At 46.1% G+C, this 27,024-nt stretch overlaps 1 protein-coding gene across 9 annotated transcripts in view; it reads left to right on the top strand.

Annotated features, from left to right (window-relative positions):
- The window catches only part of PAK3 (p21 (RAC1) activated kinase 3), a 385,994-nt gene that overhangs the window by 321,721 nt on the left and 37,249 nt on the right, over positions 1 to 27,024 (top strand). For all 9 annotated transcript variants that reach the window (XM_063937312.1, XM_063937315.1, XM_063937311.1 and 6 more), the window contains 3 exons: positions 3,247 to 3,372; positions 3,870 to 4,044; positions 6,364 to 6,427. In XM_063937312.1, coding sequence (XP_063793382.1) covers positions 3,247 to 3,372; positions 3,870 to 4,044; positions 6,364 to 6,427 — 365 coding nt within the window. The remainder of the gene's footprint in view (positions 1 to 3,246; positions 3,373 to 3,869; positions 4,045 to 6,363; positions 6,428 to 27,024) is intronic.

Raw genomic sequence — 27,024 nt, forward strand, 5'->3', positions numbered from 1 at the left:
GAAAATAATTCTAATCATAATTATGCACTACTAGATATCCAGTCATATATATCTGGTAATCTTCAATGATGTATTCATGCATAAGAATTTAGATCCAAATCGGCCCATATACCCGACTGACTATAATAGAATTAACAACACCAGATGATAATTAATTTAAAGTAACATTTATTTATATATCACGTAGTCCCTATTGACAAATATTGATGTTATATGATGTTCTATGAAAAAGGGGGGGGGGGGGGGTGTAGAGAGGCAGGGGATTAACATATACTGCAGGTGTGATTTTCTGTGTGGAATGTATGATTTTCTTGATGGCATCTATATTTCAAAGTGTATAATGACTAAAAAAGGCTTTGTCATGTCTTAAGTAATTTTTGTCATTTCAGGAAGGGTATAATGGAAATTATACCCTTCCTGAAATGACAAAAATGACTTAAGTCATGACAAAGCCTTTTTTAGTAATATAGATGCCATCAAGAAAATCATACATTCCACACAGAAAATCACACCTGCAGTATATGTTAATCCCCTGCCTCTCTACACCCCCCCCCCCCTTTTTCATAGAACATCATATAACATCAATATTTGTCAATAGGGACTACGTGATATATAAATAAATGTTACTTTAAATTAATTATCATCTGGTGTTGTTAATTCTATTATAGTCAGTCGGGTATATGGGCCAATTTGGATCTAAATTCTTATGCATGAATACATCATTGAAGATTACCAGATATATATGACTGGATATCTAGTAGTGCATAATTATGATTAGAATTATTTTCTTGCTTTTCTTCATTTTTATTAGAAGCAACACGCTATAAATCAAAGTTGCTATCTTGGGAAAACTTAATGCATGCCAATCAAACACTATAAACAAATCTGTAATACACAATAAGGGCAAGGAAGCCAGGATCACCATTCAACCTGAGGGCGGAAGTGACTAGATACCAAGGATTACAAACGATAATGATATTGTGACAGATAACTATTATATATGTGTTTATGTGTTGTGCTGTTTGTGTGTCCTATAAATTTACCAATTAATCTATAAGAGAAATGAGTGAAGAAGCTGCTACCGCCTTTACATTTGAGGGCGGAAGTAAACTGTTAGCATAGGAGCGCTATAAAACAGCGTTGGGCTGGAAATCGATCATTCTGCAATCCTGACGAAGCCTTACTAGGTGAAACGCGTAGATCGCGGAAAGAATCGATCCCGCTCCGTACAGCGCCCGGAAGTGAGAAGCAACGGAGCCAGAGGGACGGGAGTCTGCCGGCAGACAGTACCAGCGCTGCACCTTTCAGCAAGTATATCACAACACTCATCACTACAGGGTAAAAATTACAGGACTGTGCTTTAAAAACGGTAGGAGAGATCCTGACCTATCACACTGCTGTTAAATCCCTGCATCTATATACTGTGTTGCATGAACACAGACTGGACACCAGCACCTTCTAAATATCAGTGCAACTTACTGAGACTTTGCCATAACTCAGAGGAATCTATTTCCCAGTGGGGTAAATCGCGAAACAAGTGTGCCCACAGGGATTGGTTTTATGTTTTTATGTTTGTCTTGTCCTTATGTTATGTGTGTGTATACAATACCGGTATTAATTGAGCCCTTTTTAATTGTCACAATCTATTCTTTTTACAAATAAATTACTTTTTAGACATTTAAATCGATTTGTCATCTTATATATATATATATATATATATATTTTATATGGTATTTAAGTCACAATATATTTAATATTTATTGACCAATGCAAACCTGGTGAGCGCTGAATTATACACCACTTATACATGCTCCCTAATAGTGGGTCTGTGTAGTGCACCCACTAACAGTTCATAGCAGCCACTAGTTTGCAAGGCGGTAGGACGGAATAGCGCAGTTCTTAACAACCCCCTTTTTTTATAAGTAACTACAGTGCTGGTCTTGTTCTGCACAAAATGTGTTTGTACCCGCTCGGCTGCACAGTCGTTCGCACACTTGCAAAGCGAAAATACACTCCCCCGTGGGCGGCGACTATGCGTTTGCACGGCTTCTAAAAGTAGCTAGCGAATGATCAACTTGGAATGACCCCCATCACTGGACATGAGACAAAGTTGATCAGATTTTACTTTAATGAGAGTATTACAGAAATATCACATTTTTGGGTCCCCTACTGAGATAATGACTTATATATTATATATTATGTGTATATATAGATATATTATATAGATATATTATATATATATATATATATATATATATATATATATATATAAATGTCCAATGCAACAGGCGGCACTCAAAGACTTGTACTCAGCTGTGAAAATGCATAAATACCCCGTAGGGTGTGCTTTATTGTGACGTTTCGGGGATTTCTCCCCTTCTTCTTCTGAAGAAGAAGGGGAGTAGTCCCCGAAACGTCACAATAAAGCACACCCTACGGGGTATTTATGCATTTTCACAGCTGAGTACAAGTCTCTGAGTGCCGCCTGTTGCATTGGACATTTATGCTGTTGGGGATTGCACCCCAGAGGAGGGCACCGGAGCCGGCTATTGATTTTATGGAGTGCCGGAAGAAATTTTGTGTGTGTGTGTGTGTGTGTGTGTGTGTGTGTGTGTGTGTGTGTGTGTGTGTGTGTGTCATTTTCTCAGTAGGGGAACCATAAGTGTGAGATTTTGGATAAGGGATACTCAACCTATATACCAATCTGATAACAATGACCGTAAATGCAATAAAGTTGTTGGTTTTATTTGCGGTACCTTACACTACATGGCACACAGTAACTTACACAATAGTTTGTCATGCACCTTTCCCCTTGCATGCAGTTAAATAGTTTAATGTAGAGGCTTATTCAGAGTTGTTAGCAAATAAAAAAAGCATGCTTATGGCCACTACCATGTGCACTGCAGGTGGGGCAGATGTAACACGTGCAGAGAGAGTTAGATTTGATTTGGGGGGGGGGGGTCAAACTCAAATCTAAATTTCAGTGTAAAAATAGAGCAGTCAGTATTTACCCTGCACAGAAACAATATAACCCACCCAAATTTAAATCTCTCTCACATGTTACATCTGCCCCACCTACAGTGCAACATGGTTTTGCCCATTAGTGTGCTTTTTTGGTTTGCTAACAGCTGTGAATAACCCCCGTAGTGCGGTAGCTGTGTTATTACTGCTATGTTTGCGCAGTCATAGCCAGAAGCAAATATAGAACAATATACTGACCTCTTTACTATCTCCCTACTTTTCCAGAACACAAAGACTGCATCAGAGCCTCCCCTGGCTCCTCCTGTTTCAGAGGAGGAGGATGAAGAAGAGGAAGAGGAGGAGGATGAGCCCCCACCTGTGATTGCCCCACGTCCTGAACATACAAAATCGGTAAGCGACCCAAACAATATTCTATCAATATAATATATAGACACCATCATAAATATTTAGTCTGCACTATCATTAAAAGACCATGAAGGTACATCCTGCTACCATATAGGCAAAGGAGGAATTAAAATCTTCAGCAGAATAGTTATGACAATGAAACGAATGATCCAGTGGGTAATTTATGCTACAGTATACCTGTGGGTTGAGGATTCACCGTAGCATATTAATCTTAACACAAATACTAATCAGTGGTAAATGCCAATGAGCGCGTGTTAAGAAGGAACCTACATTTATTAGTTCAGATTTAAGTTTCTGCTAATACTAGTTCAAGTGTGTTATTTAGAAATGTTCTAGTACATTAATTCATCCCAGTATCAATCAGTCCTCATCACATACATTTTTGGGAAAAGGTTCACAGACCTGCTGCACCCCATCCATGGAACTGGGGTTAAGACTACTGATTTTTGGATGAATAATTGTAATATTTGTCTTTTCTGCAGATTTATACTCGATCTGTCATTGAACCAGTAGCTGTTTCTCTACCAGCTAAAGAGGCCTCTACTTCTCCCGTAACCACACAGCCAGAAAACTCAAGCACGAGCACTTTGTACCGGAATACCGACCGGCAACGCAAAAAATCAAAGATGACAGATGAAGAAATCCTTGAGAAACTAAGTATGTTTCTTTTTCAGAATTTGAACATTATTTTGCCTTTTCATGGTAAATGTACTTCTTGTAGATAACAGAAATATCCGAGCTTACTAACCTTACATCCAGAGCAAGGGTCAGATCATTGCATGACAAGTGGGATTATAACACAATTATAACACAATCTTATTCAGTATATACAGAGCAGAGAATCACTGTATTGGTGCTCATAGAGCAGACAGAAGAAATAGCAACGGTAGTATTGCTCATTTTACGCCTGGATAACACGATTTCTTCTGCCTCTCACCTTCTCAAACCTTAACCTGTATTTCCATCACATGGATAGAAGACCATTTCATCATATTTTAGTTTTCCATGTAACCAATTTACATGTAGCATGTGGGGCAATAAACATCTTCAGAGCAGCTTTTACAATTACATTAACTTGACTCTTCCTCCAGAAAATAATTGCCCTTCCCCTTACCAGACGCTGACAATTGGGTTACGCCGTTGATAGCAAGAGAAGGGAGTGTTCGCATATTTTTTGAGCAGGATATTTTTCCTAACTAGCCACGTTAAATAGGTATCCTTTGCACTATAGTCAGTATATTATGGAGGCAATTACAGATGTGTCCTCATACATCTTGCAGCAATACGCCATGCAACTCTGCTAACATCGGGCATCTTTTTTTTGCCGAAAATGCGTCTTATTCAGATCACTATGCAAATAGGACACACAAGTAGCTTATGCTGATTAAAATTATGTGGCATGAGTATATTCTGTTTGCAACTGTGGCTGTATCCGCATATGAAATGCTACGTTACAGTGATTTCCAGGAAAACACTGTAACATAGCATTTCATATGCAGATACAGCCGCAGTCACACATAGAATATAGGCATGCTGCATATCATTTTAATCGGCATAAGCTGCTTGTGCGTCCTATTCGCATATTTAAATGGTAAAAGTCACAAATAAAGATGCTCAGAGCTACCTATTCATGCCACAGCATGTCGTGACCGAAGGGCTGTTTAACATGACTGCAGCAGGGATGTACTGTAAGAGGACACATCTGTAGATGTCCTAATTTCATTGGTCTGATTGTCTAGATAACACAACGTGACTGCAATGCTTTTAGTTACTGCCAACTAGGGAGGCCAATCCCGGGCCGTTTTTTCAATCCCGGGATTCGGGATTGAAAAACGCTCAATCCCGGGATTGCAGTAGGGAGCAGGGAGAGTGGGAGTGGGGGCAGTGGAAAAGAGTGTAGGGAGCACGGAGGCGGTAGGGAGCAGCGCTGGAGGGTGGGTGTAGTGTAGGGACTAGGGAGCAGCGCTGGTGGGTGTAGTGTAGGTACTAGGGAGCAGCGCTGGAAGGTGGGTGTAGTGTAGGGACTAGGGAGCAGCGCTGGAGGGTGTAGGAAGCGGAGCGGGAGGGAGGCTGAAGCGAGCACCACAGTGAGGGAGGGTTGGTGTCAGAAAAACTACACTTACTATTAGTCGGGTGGCAGGCGGCAGCCATGGACAAGACGCGCTGAGCGCGCCGGAGGACTTTCAAATTGTAGTGCTAGCCGTCAGCCAGTCAGAACGGACAGTCCGGCAACCAATCAGGAGCCGCTGCGGCCGCTTCCCTGATTGGCCGCCGGTCCACCAGCTGTGATTGGCTGGCGGCCGGCGCTACATTTGAAATGCCGGCGCGGTCTATGTACATGGCTGCCGCCCGCCTAATACTGCCGCCCGCCTAATAGTAAGTGTTAGTTACACCAACCCTCCCTCGCTGCTGCGTTGCACATGCGCAATGCAATCCCGTGAATCCCGGGATTGGAGGCTCCAATCCCGGGATACAAATCCCGGCATTTTTGGGCCTAAATCCCGGGATCCCCCCGATCCCGGGATTGGCCTCCCTACTGCCAACCCTTACAGTTCCAGCCATTATCCCAAATAAGGGTCAGTCTTTCTGGTGGGATCATATTGCCTTGGGTATGAAAGCTGTGTTGAAGTCCACATGTTGAACTATTGTTGGTCACTTTGGTTACATTAATCAGTCACATTTGCACTGCCGTCATTTGTAGTTTGATTTGATCAGATATAAAATTAGAAACATCTCATACACGCTGTGTTGGTGTATTATTCACCCTACTGTATAACATAGATGGGAATTAGAGAGATATCATATTTGACGTGTCTTTATCAGATGTTGATGTTTCTTTATAACCTCTTATGTTTGTTATCTATTGGTGTCTGATTCTTACATGGTACATAAGAGTCCTGTGTTCTGGAGCATTTTATTATCTGTACGCTGCTATTTTACTTTATATAGTAATGTTACACATGTTGTGCCCTGCAGGAAGCATTGTAAGTGTGGGTGATCCTAAAAAGAAATATACAAGGTTCGAAAAGATCGGCCAAGGGTGAGTGTGCCAAGCCTGCTGCTTGTTTTCATCTGGTTTCCCTCTGTGCTGCATGGAGAAATAATAGACAAGCTAGGTACAGTATAGTCACAGTGTGAGATGAGTTGCTGCATGCTGTAGGTATTAGAGATCAACAACTGACCTTACACAACGCCATGCCCGGTGTGATCGGCCTCTGCAGTCAGTGGTGTCACCGCTGTGGGGCTGATGCAGAGCATGTCCGTTTGCACAGGATAGCTCAAGTGTTTTTGCACTGGTCTTGCTCCGGAACCAAACGTACACAGGTATGAGCGATGCAGAGTCTTACACATGTCACTCATGTTCTCACTTGTTACAGAATGGGTGTGACTAGCCTGTAATTGGGCGTTCTCACACAGGCAATGTTTAGTGAAGGCGCTCTGACTGAATTGCAGGCCATGCACAGTTGTGTGGCAAAATAATTGTTCCTATTTGTAGGTGTAACTGTTGCACCAAGGACAGGGCTGGTGCAAGTGCCTACTGATTATAATGATGACAGCTGGGACACCAAGCATACAGCTAGAGATGTCCAGCTCACACTGCATATGGGCATATACACGCAAAGTACCTTTGATTTCAGGCCCATTTCCCTCAAACCTTATGCTGCTTACACTTCTGTTATTTCACACTTAAGGGGGGTACACACGGAGAGCTCTGTGCTTAATTTCTAAGCAATCTGACGAGATTTGCGGCCCCGCACGTCGTTATCGCCGGTTCTAGATTGTGCACAATCTAGTCAGGTCGCTCACTTCACCGCTGATCGAGGATCTTGTTTCACCTGCCTCAGGCAGGCAAAACCAAATCCCTGGAAACAGCGCCGTTTTCACCTGAAAACGGGACTGTTTCTACCGAAAACACACAGGCTTCACTGAACCTGTGTGTTTTCGGGAGACACTGTATTTTTTTACAGGTGACCAAATTGGATAGCCTGTAAAAATAAATAAATAGTGAAACATCAGGAAAAATTGGAAAAAACAGACAATGTATCTTCACCTGTAATTGGATACCCCCCCCCCCCCCCAGTGTGTTGCTAACAGTGACTCAGAGGGCTAATTACTAAGCCTTGGATGGAGATAAAGTCCCAACCAAATGGCTCCTAACTGCCATGTTATAAGCTGTGGGGGAGAAGTACTAAGTGAAAACAGTGGAGAAGTGAGCCAGTGGAGAAGTTGGCCATGGTAACCAATCAGCATTGATGTAATATAATTTGCTTACTATAAAAGTATACAGAGCAGCTGATTGGTTGCCAGGGGCAACTTCTCTACTGGCTCCCTTCTCCGCTCTTATCACTGCTAGGACCTGATTGGCTGGTACTTAATCTCCGCCCATTTTATCTCCATCCAAGGCTTAGTAAGTAGACCCCACAGTCACCATAAAGCACAGTAGCCTAAAGGCAGCTGATGCTGAGTGGCAGCTATTTCCGTGCATGCTACTTATGTCCATCATTTGGACGAAATATGCTGCGCTATATAAGAAACTGATAATAAATAAAATCAATAAATAAATAATTTCCTCTCATCTGCGACAGACAACTAACTGATGTCAACACGCTCATTATGCTGACATACCATTTTTTTTTTTAATATTTAGGGCCTAACCCTAAGCTTAAATATAACACTAATATGTACTATCGACATTCCGCCTGTCAACATGTAAAATGGAAACAATGAACATGTTGACATTTGTGGGTGTCAGCATTTAACATGTTGACCTTTTGACTATGTCTACATTCTGTCTGTCGACATTCAGAACATGTCTACATCCTTACTAGATACCCAGTACTGAATAGACGCAGCAGTAGTAGCCCCTGCTACAGTGATGTTACATCACCGTTATATACGTCCTTCTGCCCTCCTACATACTATTCCTCCATAGCCCAATAGGAACAGTTCTGAGTTCTAGTTTTGTTTATATGAATGATGGGGTTGCACAATCGGCAAATACAGCATGCAGCCACATCCAATACTACATGGCAGGGTGGATCCAAAGCATTCCCCCTTGCCACATTAATCCCTGCTACCCAGCCAAGCCTTCCACTGGGAGGAGCACTACTGTGGGGTGGGGGGGGGGGGGGCAGATGTGTGTATCCTATATAGCCTCTTAATAAATCTAAATATATATATATATATGTGTGTGTGTGTCGAGGGAGGGGTTGTGCGGGGGTCTAGGGTGAAGTTAGGGGTTGACGGTAAAGGTGGGGGGTTGAGGGGAAGCCCCAGATATATCAGTGTACTGGGCCCCAAGATTTCTGTTGCCAGCACTGACCACTAGAATCCTGGCATAAATGAGCCAGCAGTTTCCGTGCAAATGTCGGGCATCTTTTTTTGCTGACAAATGAGTCTTATTCACATATATCACTATGCAGATAAGACGCACAAGCAGACTCTTCTGATTAAAATGATATGCGGCATGCCTATATTCTGTGGGCTGTATCTGCATACGAAATGCTACGCTACAGTGATTTCCAGTAAATACACTCACGACTAGGCGTTAGTAGAAGGGCTGTATAACGTGACTGCAGCAACGATTGTAGGAGGACATATCTGTACTGTGTTGTATACATGATAAGAGATTACACAGTATATGATCAGGACTCGTATGACTAGGACTTATTAAGGTAATTGCCAGCATCATATGATTGCAGTATAATTCTGGTAATAGCAGGCCAGTAATTCTTAGTTTGCAAGTATCACTCTCAGTCCTGCATCTGCTCACTCTGCCGGTTTCCGTTATGCCCCATCCCTATTTGGCATTGGATACTGCATCATCTGATAGAAGACACACTCTTTATTATTTATTTGCCTGTACAGTGTTTCTTGGCAGGGTAAAGCAGGTATTAAGGTAGTGTGAGACAGCCAATATGTATATTTAGTGTTGATCTCGAAACATATTTATGCAGTTGATTTAAAAACACTGAGAACAGCAGAGAGAGAAGCTGGCAGGGATGTAAATACACCACATACTCACTAAACCGTAAACAGTAGCTTGTTTGGTATTAGACTTGTCATGCTTATGAATAATGTGCTTAGGAAATTCAGGAACTTTGGTCCATCATAAAGAACTATGGTAAATGTTCTAGTGGTCTGTTATGACTGGTGGAGCCAATGATCATGTCATTACAAAGATTATTATGTGAAGCATCTCATCAAGAGAATATAGATATGTCTTGAGGATTCCCCTGTGGGATCTTGTCTTGTTATTGCTGACTCAAGCATTGAAACAAAGGAAATCCTCAAAGCATTGACAGTTTAATGAGTGGGAGAGGCAGATGCTGGAAGCAGGTTCATTACAGAAGACATTCCGCTGGCACTGTCAGTGACGTGTGTCAGGCCTATAAGTGTATCGTTTTCAAAATGAAGGAATATTTGCACACAGATATAAAATACATAATTAGTGAATAATGTAAATTAACAAATCTATAATCAGATACAGGATAGTCACCTGTATCACCAGAGAAAACGGAAGGATAAAAACAACATTAATGGCGCAATCACTGAGCAAACAAGAAAATACTGTGCTGACAAAAAAAAATACCCATGTGATACTGTATACTCAATAAAGAATATTTATTGCCATAAAATTCTAAGTATAAACATAGTCAAAATATCCATATAACGCCATCATAATAGTAAATAGAGATATAAAAAAAACCTGAAACTGTAATAAAGGGCCTTATTCAGCAGCGATCGCATCACATTATGCCGATTACCGAGTCAGTGCGCATGTACAGGGCCCATTGTGCACGTGTGCGGGCCGGGAAACGCGATTGCATTGCAGTGATGCAAACGCCTGTGTTATCGGCCATATGTTATCGCGGCTTCGGCAGCCCGCATATCACAGATTATGCCACCTGAAGCATAATCCCTGATAAGTGCCGGCATTGGGGGAAGAAGCGTACCGCGTCAGGGCTAATAGGATAGCCCCTGTCAATACAATTACCTGCAGTTATTGGCCGCGGGTAATTGGATACCCCCCATAGTTGTACACTAGTGCAGACGCAAATGCTACTTATGACTCAGAGGATGTGTGTAAATGTGCCGACTGAACAGCTGCTAGGATTTGTAAAGAGACATCCACCAGAGCCGTCGCAGCTGCCCACAACTGCATACACATTCACAGCATCAACGCAGACTCAGAAAACAATGACTCCTCAACTAAGTCTGTGGTCACTCAGAATGGCCGCCACAACTAAGACACCACAGACATGACTCCTGCATACAGGATCATAGTTCATGCACCAAAAATGGTCCATCACTTGTCCTAATCGCCCACAAAATGTCCGATCCTTCTCAATCACTTGCATATGAATCCTCACTGCGAGTATGATTGCAAATCAATTGCTGCACATGCGCAATGCTGCAGTGACGCATGCACAGTTTACTGATAATCACTCAATTGCGAAAACATAAACATAGCGTACAACCGGTAACCTGGCCCACAGTCCATGAAAAGGGGAGGATAGGATATCAGGAGAAATGGAAACTTCCCTGCTGCGGGACGCAATTTATTTCCCGGCGGTCGAAATCCCGACAGCAGGGAAAATGTCGGCGGTCAAAATCCCGACCACCACTCGGGTGGTGGTCCACGCCACCACCCGAGGGGAAATATCACTCGCCACCGAGCCCAAAGCGTGGGCTGCACTCGAGGTCGGGATTCAGAGTGTCGGGATTCCGGCATCGGTATTTCGACCACCGGGATCCCAGCAGTTGGGATTTATACATCTTAGGCACATGGTCAGGCACCTGTATTTAGCCTGAAAGGATGAAACCGATGTTCCAATATTTCAGCAATAAGAGTAATCATGGCTACATGGAGTTGGAACCAGGCTCAGTGGACACAAGCTAAGGTGTTTCCCTGTACCAGACGGCTTCCTCATAATTCCTTTCATGCTCTTTTGGATTTTATTAGAGTTTGTGTTTGTTTTTTATACCCCTCTTCATCATTATCATGGAGTTATATGCATAGTTATAACTATTTATATTCTCAGAATTTATGGCAATAAACATTCTTTATTGAGTATACATTTTCATGCAGGTAACTTCTTATAAGCACAATATTTTCTTGTTTGCACGGTGATTGTGCTGTTATTGTTTTAATGCAGTGTACAGAAAGCTACACCGTCTTTGTTTTTGGTCAGCATTCTTCTTCTGCACATACAGTAGATGTGTTACCAGTTTTAAAGTGGTCGGGGATAGAACAACCAGTTGGATCATTAGAATACTCACAGTTTTACAGAGTATTTCAGGAGATACAAATGGTGATCTTGTAGGAAGCTGTGACCTATAAGCTTGTGTTAGTGTGGGCAGAGCTGACAATTACAGATGCAGTGTAATGATGTGTGGGAGGAGAATGGAAGCAACAAGCTAGGAGTTTCAGAGTGAAAGGTGCACGTTCTCCCAGCTGCACAGTACAGGGATGCAAGACTGCTGTGGAAGATTTTGGTGAACTGCTTGTTTTCATAGAAAGCAATGTGCAGCTATAAAGGTGAACAGCATGGTTGGTTTAATAGTTAGCATTGCTGCCTCACAACACTGAAGTCTTGGTTTTGATTCCCACCAAGACTCTGTTGACTTTGTATGTTTCCTCTGTGTTTGCATGGGTTCTGCTTTCCTCCCACAATCTAAAAACATACTGGTAAATCATTTGTCTTTTGACAAAAATGTAACCCTAGTATACGTGTTGTAGGGAATATACAATCAGTTGTAAGCTCCGGTGGGACAGGAATTGATGAGAATGACTACATTTTCTCTGTAAAACAATGTGGAATATATGTGTGCTATATAATCAGAATCCGCTTTATTGGCCAGGTGTACTCACGTACACTAGGAATTCTTTGTGGTACAATGCATACTGTTAATAAAGAAATAATAGTTTTACTGCTATGAATGTTAAATACAGAATGATTACTTTGCTGTCCGCAATATTAACATAAAAATAAGCATTGCTTCATACAGTATGTCTGTTTAACTGCTTCCGACACTCAGTGGGAAGCAAGCAGTAGTTTTTATGGATCAAGCAAGTGTATATCGCAATAGAGTGTAGTTTTTTCTCTTAAAGTCTGTAGTGGAAGAGTAATGCGTTAGTTAAGGATGGCCATTAGCCATCGATGGTTAGTAATCATCAATAGTTTTCCACCAATGGTTGATGGTTTTACCATCGATGGCATAGATCTGATGGTTCTACTCCCATGATGACAGAGGTGCAGCAATGTTTTCTCTGACGTCCTAGTGGATGCTGGGAACTCCGTAAGGACCATAGGGAATAGACGGGCTCCGCAGGAGACTGGGCACTCTATAAGAAAGATTTGGTACTATCTGGTGTGCACTGGCTCCTCCCTCTATGCCCCTCCTCCAGACCTCAGTTAGATTTCTGTGCCCGGCTGAGCTGGATGCACACTAGGGGCTCTCCTGAGCTCCTAGAAAGAAAGTTTAATTTAGGTTTTTTATTTTGCTGGCAACAGGCTCACTGCAACGAGGGACTAAGGGGAGAAGAAGCGAACCTACCTGCTTGCAGCTAGCTTGGGCTTCTTAGGCTACTGGACACCATTAGCTCCAGAGGGATCGATCGCAGGACCCGTCCTTGGTGTTCGTTCCCGGAGCCGCGCCGCCGTCCCCCTTACAGAGCCAGAAGCATGAAGATGGTCCGGAAAATCGGCGGCAGAAGACTTCAGTCTTCACCAAGGTAGCGCACAGCACTGCAGCTGTGCGCCATTGCTCCTCATTACACACTTCACACTCCGGTCACTGAGGGTGCAGGGCGCTGGGGGGGGGCGCCCTGAGCAGCAATAAAAACACCTTGGCTGGCAAAATAACCACAATATATAGCCCCAGAGGCTATATATGTGGTAATTACCCCTGCCAGAATACAGAAAATAGCGGGAGAAAAGTCCGCCGAAAAAGGGGCGGAGCCATCTCCCTCAGCACACTGGCGCCATTTTTCCCTCACAGTTCCGCTGGAAGGAAGCTCCCTGACTCTCCCCTGCAGTCTACACTACAGAAAGGGTAAAAAAGAGAGGGGGGCACTAAATTTAGGCGCAGTTTAATACTATAAGCAGCTATAAAGGGTCATAATTCAGTTAGTCCCTGCATTATTATAGCGCTCTGGTGTGTGCTGGCATACTCTCTCTCTGTCTCCCCAAAGGGCTTTTGTGGGGTCCTGTCTCCTTTAAGAGCATTCCCTGTGTGTGTGCGGTGTGTCGGTACGGCTGTGTCGACATGTTTGATGAGGAGACTTATGTGGAGGCGGAGCAGATGCCTGTAAATGTGATGTCACCCCCTGCGGGGCAGACACCTGAGTGGATGGATTTATGGAAGGAATTACGTACAAGTGTCGACTCCTTACATAAAAAATTTGACGACATGCCAAATGCGGGACAGCCGGCTTCTCAGCTCGTGCCTGCCCAGACGACTCAAAGGCCATCAGGGGCTCTAAAGCGCCCGCTACCTCAGATGGCAGACACAGATGTCGACACGGATACTGATACCAGTGTCGACGACGATGAGTCAAATTTAATGTCCACTAGGGCCATTCGTTGCATGATTGAGGCAATGAAAGAGGTATTACACCTTTCTGATATAAACCCAGGTACCTCAAAAAAGGGTATTATGTTTGGGGAGAAAAAACTACCTATAGTTTTTCCCCCATCTGAAGAATTAAATGAAGTGTGTGAAGAAGCGTGGGCTTTCCCCGATAAAAAATTGGTGATTTCAAAAAAATTACTAATGGCGTTCCCTTTCTCGCCAGAGGATAGGTCACGTTGGGAAACTCCCCCTAGGGTGGATAAAGCGCTCACACGTTTGTCTAAAAAGGTGGCACTACAGTCTCCGGATACGGCCGCCCTAAAGGAACCTGCTGATAGAAAGCAGGAGGCTATCCTAAAGTCTATATATACACACACTGGTGTTATACTGAGACCAGCTATTGCTTCAGCGTGGATGTGCAGTGCTGCTGCTGCTTGGTCAGATTCCCTGTCGGAAAATATTGACACCCTAGACAGGGACACTATATTGCTAACCGTAGAGCATATAAAAGACTCAGTCTTGTACATGAGAGATGCACAGAGGGAGATCTGCCGGCTGGCATCTAGAATAAGTGCATTGTCCATTTCTGCTAGGAGAGGCTTATGGACTCGGCAGTGGACAGGAGATGCAGATTCTAAAAGGCACATGGAAGTTTTGCCTTATAAGGGTGAGGAGTTGTTCGGGGATGGTCTTTCAGACCTTGTTTCCACAGCTACAGCTGGGAAGTCAGCATTTTTGCCCCATGTCCCCTCACAGCCTAAGAAAGCGCCGTATTACCAGGTACAGTCCTTTCGACCCCAGAAAAACAGGCGGGGAAAAGGCGGGTCCTTTCTGTCTAGAGGCAGAGGAAGGGGGAAAAAGCTGCAACGCGCAGCAGGTTCCCAGGACCAAAAGTCCTCCCCCGCTTCTTCCAAATCTGCCGCATGACGGTGGGGCTCCACAGGCGGAGCCAGGTACGGTGGGGGGCCGCCTCAAAAATTTCAGCGATCAGTGGGTTCGCTCACGGGTGGATCCCTGGATCCTTCAAATAGTATCTCAGGGGTACAAGCTGGAATTCGAGGCGCCTCCCCCCCGCCGTTTCCTCAAATCGGCCTTACCGACAACTCCCCCGGGCAGGGAGGCTGTGCTAGAGGCCATTCACAAGCTGTATTCCCAGCAGGTGATAGTCAAGGTACCCCTACTTCAACAAGGACGGGGTTACTATTCCACACTGTTTGTGGTACCGAAACCGGATGGTTCGGTGAGACCCATTTTAAATTTGAAATCCTTGAACACATACATAAAAAATACATTAAAAAATTCCTCAGATTTGTGGTACAGGATTGCCATTACCAATTCCAGACACTACCGTTTGGACTGTCCACGGCACCGAGGGTGTTTACCAAGGTAATGGCAGAAATGATGATACTCCTTCGAAAAAAGGGAGTTTTAATTATCCCGTACTTGGACGATCTCCTTATAAAGGCGAGGTCCAGGGAGCAGTTACTGGTCGGAGTAGCACTATCTCGGGAAGTGCTACAACAGCATGGCTGGATTCTAAACATTCCAAAGTCACAACTGGTTCCTTCCACTCGCTTACTGTTCCTGGGGATGATTTTGGACAGAGAACAGAAAAAAGTATTTCTCCCGCAGGAGAAAGCTAAGGAGCTGTCATCTCTAGTCAGAGACCTCCTAAAACCAAAACGGGTATCGGTGCATCACTGCACACGAGTCCTGGGAAAAATGGTGGCTTCATACGAAGCAATTCCATTCGGCAGGTTCCATGCAAGGACCTTCCAGTGGGACCTCTTGGACAAGTGGTCGGGATCGCATCTTCAGATGCATCAACTGATAACCCTGTCTCCAAGGACCAGGGTGTCTCTACTGTGGTGGCTGCAGAGTGCTCATCTTCTAGAGGGCCGCAGATTCGGCATACAGGACTAGGTCCTGGTGACCACGGATGCCAGCCTTCGAGGCTGGGGAGCAGTCACACAGGGAAGAAACTTCCAAGGACTATGGTCAAGTCAGGAGACTTCCCTGCACATAAATATTCTGGAACTAAGGGCCATTTACAATGCCCTAAGTCAGGCAAAACCCCTGCTTCAAAACCAGCCGGTACTGATCCAGTCAGACAACATCACGGCAGTCGCCCATGTAAACCGACAGGGCGGCACAAGAAGCAGGATGGCGATGGCAGAAGCCACAAGGATTCTCCGATGGGCGGAAAATCACATAATAGCACTGTCGGCAGTGTTCATTCCGGGAGTGGACAACTGGGAAGCAGACTTCCTCAGCAGACACGACCTACACCCGGGAGAGTGGGGACTTCATCCAGAAGTCTTCCTACTGTTGGTAAACCGTTGGGAAAGGCCACAGGTGGACATGATGGCGTCCCGCCTCAACAAAAAGCTAAAGAGATATTGCGCCAGGTCAAGGGACCCTCAGGCGATAGCTGTGGACGCGCTAGTGACACCGTGGGTGTACCAGTCGGTTTATGTGTTCCCTCCTCTGCCTCTCATACCAAAGGTATTGAGAATAATAAGAAGGCGGGGAGTAAGAACGATACTCGTGGTTCCGGATTGGCCAAGAAGAGCTTGGTACCCAGAACTTCAAGAAATGATATCAGAGGACCTATGGCCTCTACCGCTCAGACAGGATCTGCTACAGCAGGGGCCCTGTCTGTTCCAAGACTTACCGCGGCTGCGTTTGACGGCATGGCGGTTGAATTCCGGATCCTAAAGGAAAAGGGCATTCCGGAGGAAGTCATTCCTACGCTCATAAAAGCCAGGAAAGAAGTAACCGCAAACCATTATCACCGTATTTGGCGGAAATATGTTGCGTGGTGTGAGGCCAGGAAGGCCCCTACAGAGGAATTTCAGCTGGGTCGTTTTCTGCACTTCCTACAGTCAGGAGTGACTATGGGCCTAAAATTGGGTTCCATTAAGGTCCAGATTTCGGCTCTGTCGATTTTCTTCCAGAAAGAACTGGCTTCACTGCCTGAAGTTCAGACTTTTGTAAAGGGAGTGCTTCATATTCAGCCCCCTTTCGTGCCTCCTGTGGCACCTTGGGATCTCAATGTGGTGTTGAGTTTCCTAAAATCACATTGGTTTGAACCACTTAAAACTGTGGATCTGAAATATCTCACGTGGAAAGTGGTCATGTTATTGGCCTTGGCTTCGGCCAGGCGTGTGTCAGAATTGGCGGCTTTGTCATGTAAAAGCCCTTATCTGATTTTCCATATGGATAGGGCAGAATTGAGGACTCGTCCCCAGTTTCTCCCTAAGGTGGTATCAGCTTTTCACTTGAACCAACCTATTGTGGTGCCTGCGGCTACTAGGGACTTGGAGGATTCCAAGTTACTGGACGTAGTCAGGGCCTTGAAAACGTATGTTTCCAGGACGGCTGGAGTCAGGAAAACTGACTCGCTTTTTATCCTGTATGCACCCAATAAAATAAGTGCTCTTGCTTCTAAGCAGACTATTGCTCGCTGGATTTGTAGCACAATTCAGCTGGCGCATTCTGCGGCTGGATTACCGCATCCAAAATCAGTAAAAGCCCATTCCACGAGGAAGGTGGGCTCATCTTGGGCGGCTGCCCGAGGAGTCTCGGCTTTACAACTTTGCCGAGCTGCAACTTGGTCAGGGGCAAACACGTTTGCTAAATTCTACAAATTTGATATCCTGGCTGAGGAGGACCTTGAGTTCTCTCATTCGGTGCTGCAGAGTCATCCGCACTCTCCCGCCCGTTTGGGAGCTTTGGTATAATCCCCATGGTCCTTACGGAGTTCCCAGCATCCACTAGGACGTCAGAGAAAATAAGATTTTACTCACCGGTAAATCTATTTCTCGTAGTCCGTAGTGGATGCTGGGCGCCCATCCCAAGTGCGGATTGTCTGCAATACTTGTATATAGTTATTGACTAACTAAAGGGTTATTGTTGAGCCATCTGTTGAGAGGCTCAGTTGTATTTCATACTGTTAACTGGGTATAGTATCACGAGTTATACGGTGTGATTGGTGTGGCTGGTATGAGTCTTACCCGGGATTCAACATCCTTCCTTATTGTGTCAGCTCTTCCGGGCACAGTATCCTAACTGAGGTCTGGAGGAGGGGCATAGAGGGAGGAGCCAGTGCACACCAGATAGTACCAAATCTTTCTTATAGAGTGCCCAGTCTCCTGCGGAGCCCGTCTATTCCCCATGGTCCTTACGGAGTTCCCAGCATCCACTACGGACTACGAGAAATAGATTTACCGGTGAGTAAAATCTTATTTTTTTGTATTTTAGCCGATGCAGGGGCACAAAACTTAGTGCCACCTGTCTGATGCGCCTCTAAAGGCCCATACACACTTGACGATGCACACGTCGTTAACGACCGTCGTTAACGACTTCCCTTGAAGTTCCCTTGAACAGCTGAGCAAACGACATGAGCATACACACTACCAACGACGAAAGACGAAAGACCAAAGACGAAAGACCAAAGACCATAGACCATTCATCGTTGAAGCATCCAAGCTGAACAGTTTATTAAAATAATGAGCTGGGCTCAGGGCTGGTGAACAGTGGCTTGGTCGTTGGTCGTTGGTCTTTCACACCATACACATTCAACGACGTCTCTGGTCGGTAACGACCATAGTGGAAATTGAGCATACATGCTCCACAGATAAGCGAGGGTCATTAACGTCCCGCGGGGCCGCGCATCGGTGGTCGTCGGATGCATACACACTTGACGATATAATGAGCGACGTCGTTGATGAGGGCTGAAATGAACGACGTCGTTCATTTTATCGTCAAGTGTGTATGGGCCTTAAGCCTCGCCCCTTTCCTGATTGGCTTTCTATTTTTGGTTTACTGCCATTAATACTAAAAACCAATGGCACCATTGCAGGGACGGATTAAGCCTTGGGGTGCCCGGGGCACTTAAGACAGGGGGGCCCCGGTGGATATATTATTTGTGCATAGCTCCCAACATGACCCGTTCCAAGTTGCACAAAATGCTCTCTACCTGGACTTCTCTGGTGTCACCTGTGTTGAACTATTTGATTGATAAAGAAAGATATTTCAACACAGGTGATTGCAGTCATGACTTAAGAAGGAAGACCAGGTATTTTGTCCTTCCTGGAATGGGTCATGTTGGGAAATATGGATTGTGTATATTAAAGTTAAACTAATAGTATATTAGATTTAAAGTAATAGTTGAATTATTCTTGAGTACTGTTTATAGCTCCTCCTAAAAGACAACTATTTTATAACACAGGACCCAGACACCCAGGTGGGCAGGAGAAGCTGGGTTCCCTGTGTCACAAACAGCTCACTTCCCTTCCTGACTCCCCTCTGGTTGTCTGATACTACTGTGTCTCTGCCTGCACTGCATACTGTCCTGCTCACATTCTGGCTGCCTAGTTCTGCTGCATATGAGGGAAAGCTAGTGATGTCATTGTGTTTCGGCCGGGGTACAGTATGCCCTGCGCACCCCCACCCTTTGATCTGGCTATGTACCATTGTTGGTTTACCTTATGAAGGCCGTCCCTAGTGTTTGTTTGCAGTCTGGGGCTAAGAGCTAGTACAAGGACTCCAATCTTCTCATTCAAATCAGTTATGAAAATGATATCTTGACATGATGTCACATGATTGTAAGAGGTATGCTAAATCAGGGGCGCATGTCCATAATGTGACACAGTGTTCGGTACACACAGTACACACAGTGTGCGGTGTACTTGCCACGTAAATAGACTATATTTCTCTTACGTCCTAGGGGATACTGGGGATCCTTTTAGTGCCATGGGGTATAGATGGGTCCACTTTGAGCCATGGGCACTATAAAAGTTTGATAACGTGTGCTGGCTCCTCCCTCTATGACCCTCCTACCAGACTCAGTTTAGAAAATGTTCCCGGAGGAGCCGGTCACTTCTCTGGAAGCTCCTGAAGAGTTCTCTGCATTTATTTTCTGTTTGTTATTTTCAGGCAGGACTGGATGGCACCAGCTGCCTGCTTCGTGGGACTTAGGGAAGGGGGAATAGCCCAACCCCTCTCATGGTTAATGGTCCCGTTCCTCGATGACAGGACGCTGGCTCCTGAGGGAACTGTTCACAAGCCCCACCACGGCGAGCGTACATTCCCACAGCACGCCGCCTCCCCTAACAGAGCTAGAAGACAAAAGAGTGGAGAATACTAAGCCGGCGTCCCGGTTAGCGGGTCGCCGGCCATTATCGTGGCATTAAGTTACGGAGACGCACAGCTTCTAGCAGGGCGGACTGTGGGAGTCATTCAGACCTGATCACATGTTGCCGTTTTTCACAGCGGTGAGATCAGGTCTGAAGTGCGCCTGCGCATGGGTCGCAATACGCAGGCGCGTCACTCCCTGGCGTCGCCTGCCGCCAGGGAGCGATGTACCTAACACAGAAAGCAATCGCACTGGCGCGCGCTAGAAGATTGACGTTCGTGGGTGTCAAGTGATCGTTTTCAGGGAGTGCCCATGCAAACGCAGGCGTGCCCGGACGTTTCCAGGGAGGGATCCTGACGTCAGCTCCGTCCTGGTTCATCGCAGCAGCTGAGTAAGTCCTGAGCTGTGCAGAGACTGCACAAACCTTTGTTTGCAGCCCTGCACAGCAAATCTCCCCTCCCCTGTGGGCGGCGATTACCTGGTCGCAGCAGTGCAAAAAATAGCCTACGTGCAACCAGGTCTGAATTAGGCCCTGAGTTTCCAGACTTAGTACACAGTATGTGTACACAGTACCCAGACTGGCATTGCAGCTTAAAAGGGGGCTTACTCCATTTTATGCACTTAGACACATAATGCCAGTATAAAGAAGAGCGGGAAGACCGCACGCCATTGAAGGGGCGAGGCTTCACTATGAGCGGATCCAGCAGCTCACAGGCGCCATTTTACCCTACTGCAGCTAACACAGACGCTGACTGCAGGGACGCGCAGCTACTCCGGAGAGCCTCCAGATTACCTCAGCGGTACCAGGGGGTCGTAGCAGGGGGAACTACATATACTAGTGTACTAAATCTCTAATCTAGGTACTTAGTCTGCGACCCGGCTAAACTTGGCTTTAGCGATAAGGGTGCCGTGTGCTGGTTATATCCTCTCTCTGTGTCTCACAGGAAGGGCTCTTTGTGGGTTAATTGTGCTCTTAACCTTTTCCTGTGCGTGTGCTGTTACTACTGCAGTATGTCAGGCAAAGAGTGTGTATCATGTATCATCTTCTCCAGGGGGGTTCACTAGTGTGTACTCAGTGTAGTATCCCTTCTCAGGCTAGTGGGACGGAGCCAGCATGGCTGGACTCCATTCAGGGGATGATTTCCACCATTTCTGCTAAATTATCTTGTAATGAGAGGGAGACACAATACTTAAGACAGTCTATGACCGAGTTTATGCAAAAGGACTCAGTACTCAGACCAGCGTCTCAGTCCTCTACCATTTGTCCGCAAAAAACGTTCTTTGGCTCATATCCTGCATTCTGACTGATAATGAAAGGTCAGAAATGGAGGAAGGTAAGGTGATATAGAGGTAGGGGAGGGTACTCTGTTGCAAGGTGTTGAGGCTATCATTGGGGCTAATTCAGACCTGATCACTGCTGTGCTTATTCGCACAGCAGCGATCAGGTCTGAAGTGCGCATACGCCGGCGCCGCAGTGCGCCGGTGCATGGCAGACAGCTGACGGCTGTCTTAGACCTGCGATCGCCTCTGCCTGATTGACAGGCAGAGGCGGTTACTGGGGGGGAGGAGGCGGGTCAGCTGCGTTTTTCCGCCATTTCTCTATCGTCCTAAGTGGATGCTGGGGTTCCTGAAAGGACCATGGGGAATAGCGGCTCCGCAGGAGACAGGGCACAAAAAAGTAAAGCTTTACTAGGTCAGGTGGTGTGCACTGGCTCCTCCCCCTATGACCCTCCTCCAGACTCCAGTTAGATTTTGTGCCCGAACGAGAAGGGTGCAATCTAGGTGGCTCTCCTAAAGAGCTGCTTAGAGAAAGTTTAGTTTAGGTTTTTTTCTTTACAGTGAGTCCTGCTGGCAACAGGATCACTGCAACGTGGGACTTAGGGGGAAAGTAGTAAACTCACCTGCATGCAGAGTGGATTTGCTGCTTGGCTACTGGACACCATTAGCTCCAGAGGGATCGAACACAGGCCCAGCCGTGGAGTCCGGTCCCGGAGCCGCGCCGCCGACCCCCTTGCAGATGCTGAAGCGTGAAGAGGTCCGGAAACCGGCGGCTGAAGACTCCTCAGTCTTCATAAGGTAGCGCACAGCACTGCAGCTGTGCGCCATTTTCCTCTCAGCACACTTCACTGGGCAGTCACTGAGGGTGCAGAGCGCTGGGGGGGGGCGCTCTGAGAGGCAAATATAAACCTTATACAAGGCTAAAAATACCTCACATATAGCCCATAGGGGCTATATGGAGATATTTAACCCCTGCCTGACTGGAAAAATAGCGGGAGAAGAACCCGCCGAAAAAGGGGCGGGGCCTATCTCCTCAGCACACGGCGCCATTTTCTGTCACAGCTCCGCTGGTCAGAACGGCTCCCAGGTCTCTCCCCTGCACTGCACTACAGAAACAGGGTAAAACAGAGAGGGGGGGCACATTAATGGCTATATATATATATATATTAAAGCAGCTATAAGGGAGCACTTAATATAAGGATATCCCTTGTATATATAGCGCTTTGTGGTGTGTGCTGGCAGACTCTCCCTCTGTCTCCCCAAAAGGGCTAGTGGGTCCTGTCTTCATTAGAGCATTCCCTGTGAGTTTGCGGTGTGTGTCGGTACGTGGTGTCGACATGTATGAGGACGATATTGGTGTGGAGGCGGAGCAATTGCCAAATATGCAGATGTCACCCCCCAGGGGGTCGACACCAGAATGGATGCCTTTATTTGTGGAATTACGTGATGGTTTATCTTCCCTTAAACAGTCAGTTGAGGACATGAGGCGGCCGGACAATCAATTAATGCCTGTCCAGGCGCCTCAAACACCGTCAGGGGCTGTAAAACGCCCTTTGCCTCAGTCGGTCGACACAGACCCAGACACGGGCACTGATTCCAGTGACGACGGTAGAAATTCAAACGTATTTTCCAGTAGGGCCACACGTTATATGATTTTGGCAATGAAGGAGACGTTACATTTAGCTGATACTACAGATACCGTAAAACAGGGTATTATGTATGGTGTGAAAAAACTACAAACAGTTTTTCCTGAATCAGAAGAATTAAATGACGTGTGTGATGAAGCGTGGGTTGCTCCTGATAAAAAGTTGATAATTTCAAAAAAGTTATTGGCATTATACCCTTTCCCGCCAGAGGTTAGGGCGCGCTGGGAAACACCCCCTAAGGTGGACAAGGCGCTCACACGCTTATCCAAACAAGTGGCGTTACCCTCTCCTGAGACGGCCGCACTTAAGGATCCATCAGATAGAAAGATGGAAGTTATTCAAAAGAATATATACACACATGCAGGTGTTATACTACGACCAGCTATAGCAACTGCCTGGATGTGCAGTGCTGGAGTAGTTTGGTCAGAATCCCTGATTGAAAATATTGATACCCTAGATAGGGACAATGTTTTACTGTCGTTAGAACAAATAAAGGATGCATTTATCTATATGCGTGATGCACAGAGGGATATTTGCACACTGGCATCTCGGGTGAGTGCTATGTCCATTTCAGCCAGAAGAGCCTTATGGACACGACAGTGGACAGGCGATGCGGATTCAAAACGTCACATGGAGGTTTTGCCGTATAAAGGGGAGGAGTTATTTGGAGTTGGTCTATCAGACTTGGTGGCCACGGCTACTGCCGGGAAATCCACTTTTTTACCTCAAGTCACTCCCCAACAGAGAAAGGCACCGACCTTTCAACCGCAGCCTTTTCGCTCCTACAAAAATAAGAGAGCAAAGGGCTTGTCGTACCTGCCACGAGGCAGAGGAAGAGGGAAGAGACACCAACAGGCAGCTCCTTCCCAGGAACAGAAGCCCTCCCCGGCTCCTGCAAAAACCTCAGCATGACGCTGGGGCCTCTCAAGCGGACTCGGGGACAGTGGGGGGCCGTCTCAAAAATTACAGCGCGCAGTGGGCTCACTCGCAGGTAGACCCCTGGATCCTGCAGATAATATCTCAGGGGTACAGGTTGGAATTAGAGACGGATCCTCCTCATCGTTTCCTGAAGTCTGCCTTACCAACCGTCTCTTCCGAAAGGGAGAGGGTGTTGGAAGCCATTCACAAGCTGTACGCTCAGCAGGTGATAGTCAAAGTACCCCTATTACAACAAGGAAAGGGGTATTATTCCACTCTATTTGTGGTACCGAAGCCGGATGGCTCGGTAAGGCCTATTCTAAATCTGAAGTCCTTGAACCTCTACATAAAAAAGTTCAAGTTCAAGATGGAGTCACTCAGAGCAGTGATAGCGAACCTGGAAGAAGGGGACTTTATGGTATCCTTGGACATCAAGGATGCGTATCTACACGTTCCGATTTACCCCGCACACCAGGGGTACCTCAGGTTCATTGTTCAAAACTGTCACTATCAGTTTCAGACGCTGCCGTTCGGATTGTCCACGGCGCCTCGGGTCTTTACCAAGGTAATGGCCGAGATGATGATTCTTCTTCGAAGAAAAGGCGTATTAGTTATCCCATACTTGGACGATCTCCTAATAAGGGCAAGGTCCAGAGAACAGCTGGAGACAGCTTTAGCACTATCTCAAGAGGTGCTAAGACAACACGGGTGGATTCTGAATATTCCAAAATCCCATTTAATCCCGACAACTCGTCTGCTGTTCCTAGGAATGATTCTGGACACGGTTCAGAAAAAGGTTTTCCTTCCAGAGGAAAAAGCCAAGGAGTTATCCGATCTGGTCAGGAACCTCCTAAAACCAGGAAAAGTGTCAGTACATCAATGCACAAGAGTCCTGGGAAAAATGGTGGCTTCTTACGAAGCAATTCCATTCGGCAGATTCCATGCAAGAATATTCCAAAGGGATCTGTTGGACAAATGGTCAGGGTCGCATCTGCAGATGCACCTGCGAATAACCCTGTCACCAAAGACAAGGGTGTCACTTCTGTGGTGGTTGCAGAAGGCTCACCTATTAGAAGGCCGCAGATTCGGCATTCAGGATTGGATCCTGGTGACCACGGACGCCAGCCTGAGAGGCTGGGGAGCAGTCACACAAGGAAGAAACTTCCAGGGAGTATGGACGAGTCTGGAAAAGTCTCTTCACATAAACATTCTGGAACTAAGAGCAATCTACAATGCTCTAAGCCAGGCGGAACTTCTCCTGCAAGGAAAGCCGGTGTTGATTCAGTCGGACAACATCACGGCGGTCGCCCATGTAAACAGGCAGGGCGGCACAAGAAGCAGGAGTGCAATGGCAGAAGCTGCCAAGATTCTTCGCTGGGCGGAGAATCACGTGATAGCACTGTCAGCAGTGTTCATCCCGGGCGTGGACAACTGGGAAGCAGACTTCCTCAGCAGACACGATCTTCATCCGGGAGAGTGGGGTCTACATCCAGAAGTCTTCAACATGTTAATAGACCGTTGGGAAAGACCAATTGTAGACATGATGGCGTCTCGCCTCAACAAGAAACTGGACAAATATTGCGCCAGGTCAAGAGATCCACAGGCAATAGCTGTGGACGCACTGGTAACTCCTTGGGTGTACCAGTCAGTGTATGTGTTTCCTCCTCTGCCGCTCATACCAAAGGTATTGAAGATCATACGGCAAAGAAGAGTAAGAACAATACTAGTGGTTCCGGATTGGCCGAGAAGGACTTGGTATCCGGAACTTCAAGAGATGCTCACGGACGAACCGTGGCCTCTACCTCTGAGAAGGGACCTGCTACAGCAGGGTCCCTGTCTTTTTCAAGACTTACCGCGGCTGCGTTTGACGGCATGGCGGTTGAACGCCAGATCCTAAAAGGGAAAGGCATTCCAGAAGAAGTCATTCCTACCTTGATTAAGGCACGGAAGGAAGTCACCGTGAAACATTATCACCGCATTTGGCGAAAATATGTAGCGTGGTGCGAGGATCGGAGGGTTCCAACGGAGGAATTCCAACTGGGTCGTTTCCTACATTTCCTGCAATCAGGATTATCTATGGGTCTCAAATTGGGATCCATTAAGGTTCAAATTTCGGCCCTGTCAATATTCTTCCAAAAAGAATTGGCCTCTGTCCCTGAGGTCCAGACTTTTGTCAAGGGAGTACTGCATATACAGCCTCCTGTGGTGCCTCCGGTGGCACCGTGGGATCTAAATGTAGTTTTAGATTTCCTCAAATCCCATTGGTTTGAACCATTGAAAAAGGTGGATTTGAAATATCTCACATTGAAAGTGACTATGTTACTAGCCCTGGCCTCTGCCAGGAGAGTATCTGAATTGGCGGCTTTATCTTATAAAAGTCCTTATCTAATCTTCCATTCGGATAGGGCAGAACTGCGGACTCGTCCGCATTTTCTCCCTAAAGTGGTATCAGCATTTCATCTGAACCAACCTATTGTGGTGCCTGCGGCCACTAGCGACTTGGAGGACTCCAAGTTGTTGGACGTTGTCAGAGCCTTAAAAATATACATTGCAAGGACGGCTGGAGTCAGAAAATCTGACTCGCTGTTTATATTGTATGCACCCAACAAGTTGGGCGCACCTGCTTCTAAGCAGTCGATTGCTCGTTGGATTTGTAACACAATTCAACTTGCACATTCTGTGGCAGGCCTGCCACAGCCTAAAACTGTAAAAGCCCACTCCACAAGGAAGGTGGGCTCATCTTGGGCGGCTGCCCGAGGGGTCTCGGCATTACAACTCTGCCGAGCAGCTACGTGGTCGGGGGAGAACACGTTTGTAAAATTTTACAAATTTGATACCCTGGCAAAGGAGGACCTGGAGTTCTCTCATTCGGTGCTGCAGAGTCATCCGCACTCTCCCGCCCGTTTGGGAGCTTTGGTATAATCCCCATGGTCCTTTCAGGAACCCCAGCATCCACTTAGGACGATAGAGAAAATAAGAATTTACTTACCGATAATTCTATTTCTCGGAGTCCGTAGTGGATGCTGGGCGCCCATCCCAAGTGCGGATTATCTGCAATACTTGTACATAGTTATTGTT

The sequence above is a fragment of the Pseudophryne corroboree genome, chromosome 8, assembly GCF_028390025.1.
Source record: "Pseudophryne corroboree isolate aPseCor3 chromosome 8, aPseCor3.hap2, whole genome shotgun sequence".
Lineage (NCBI taxonomy): Eukaryota > Metazoa > Chordata > Amphibia > Anura > Myobatrachidae > Pseudophryne > Pseudophryne corroboree.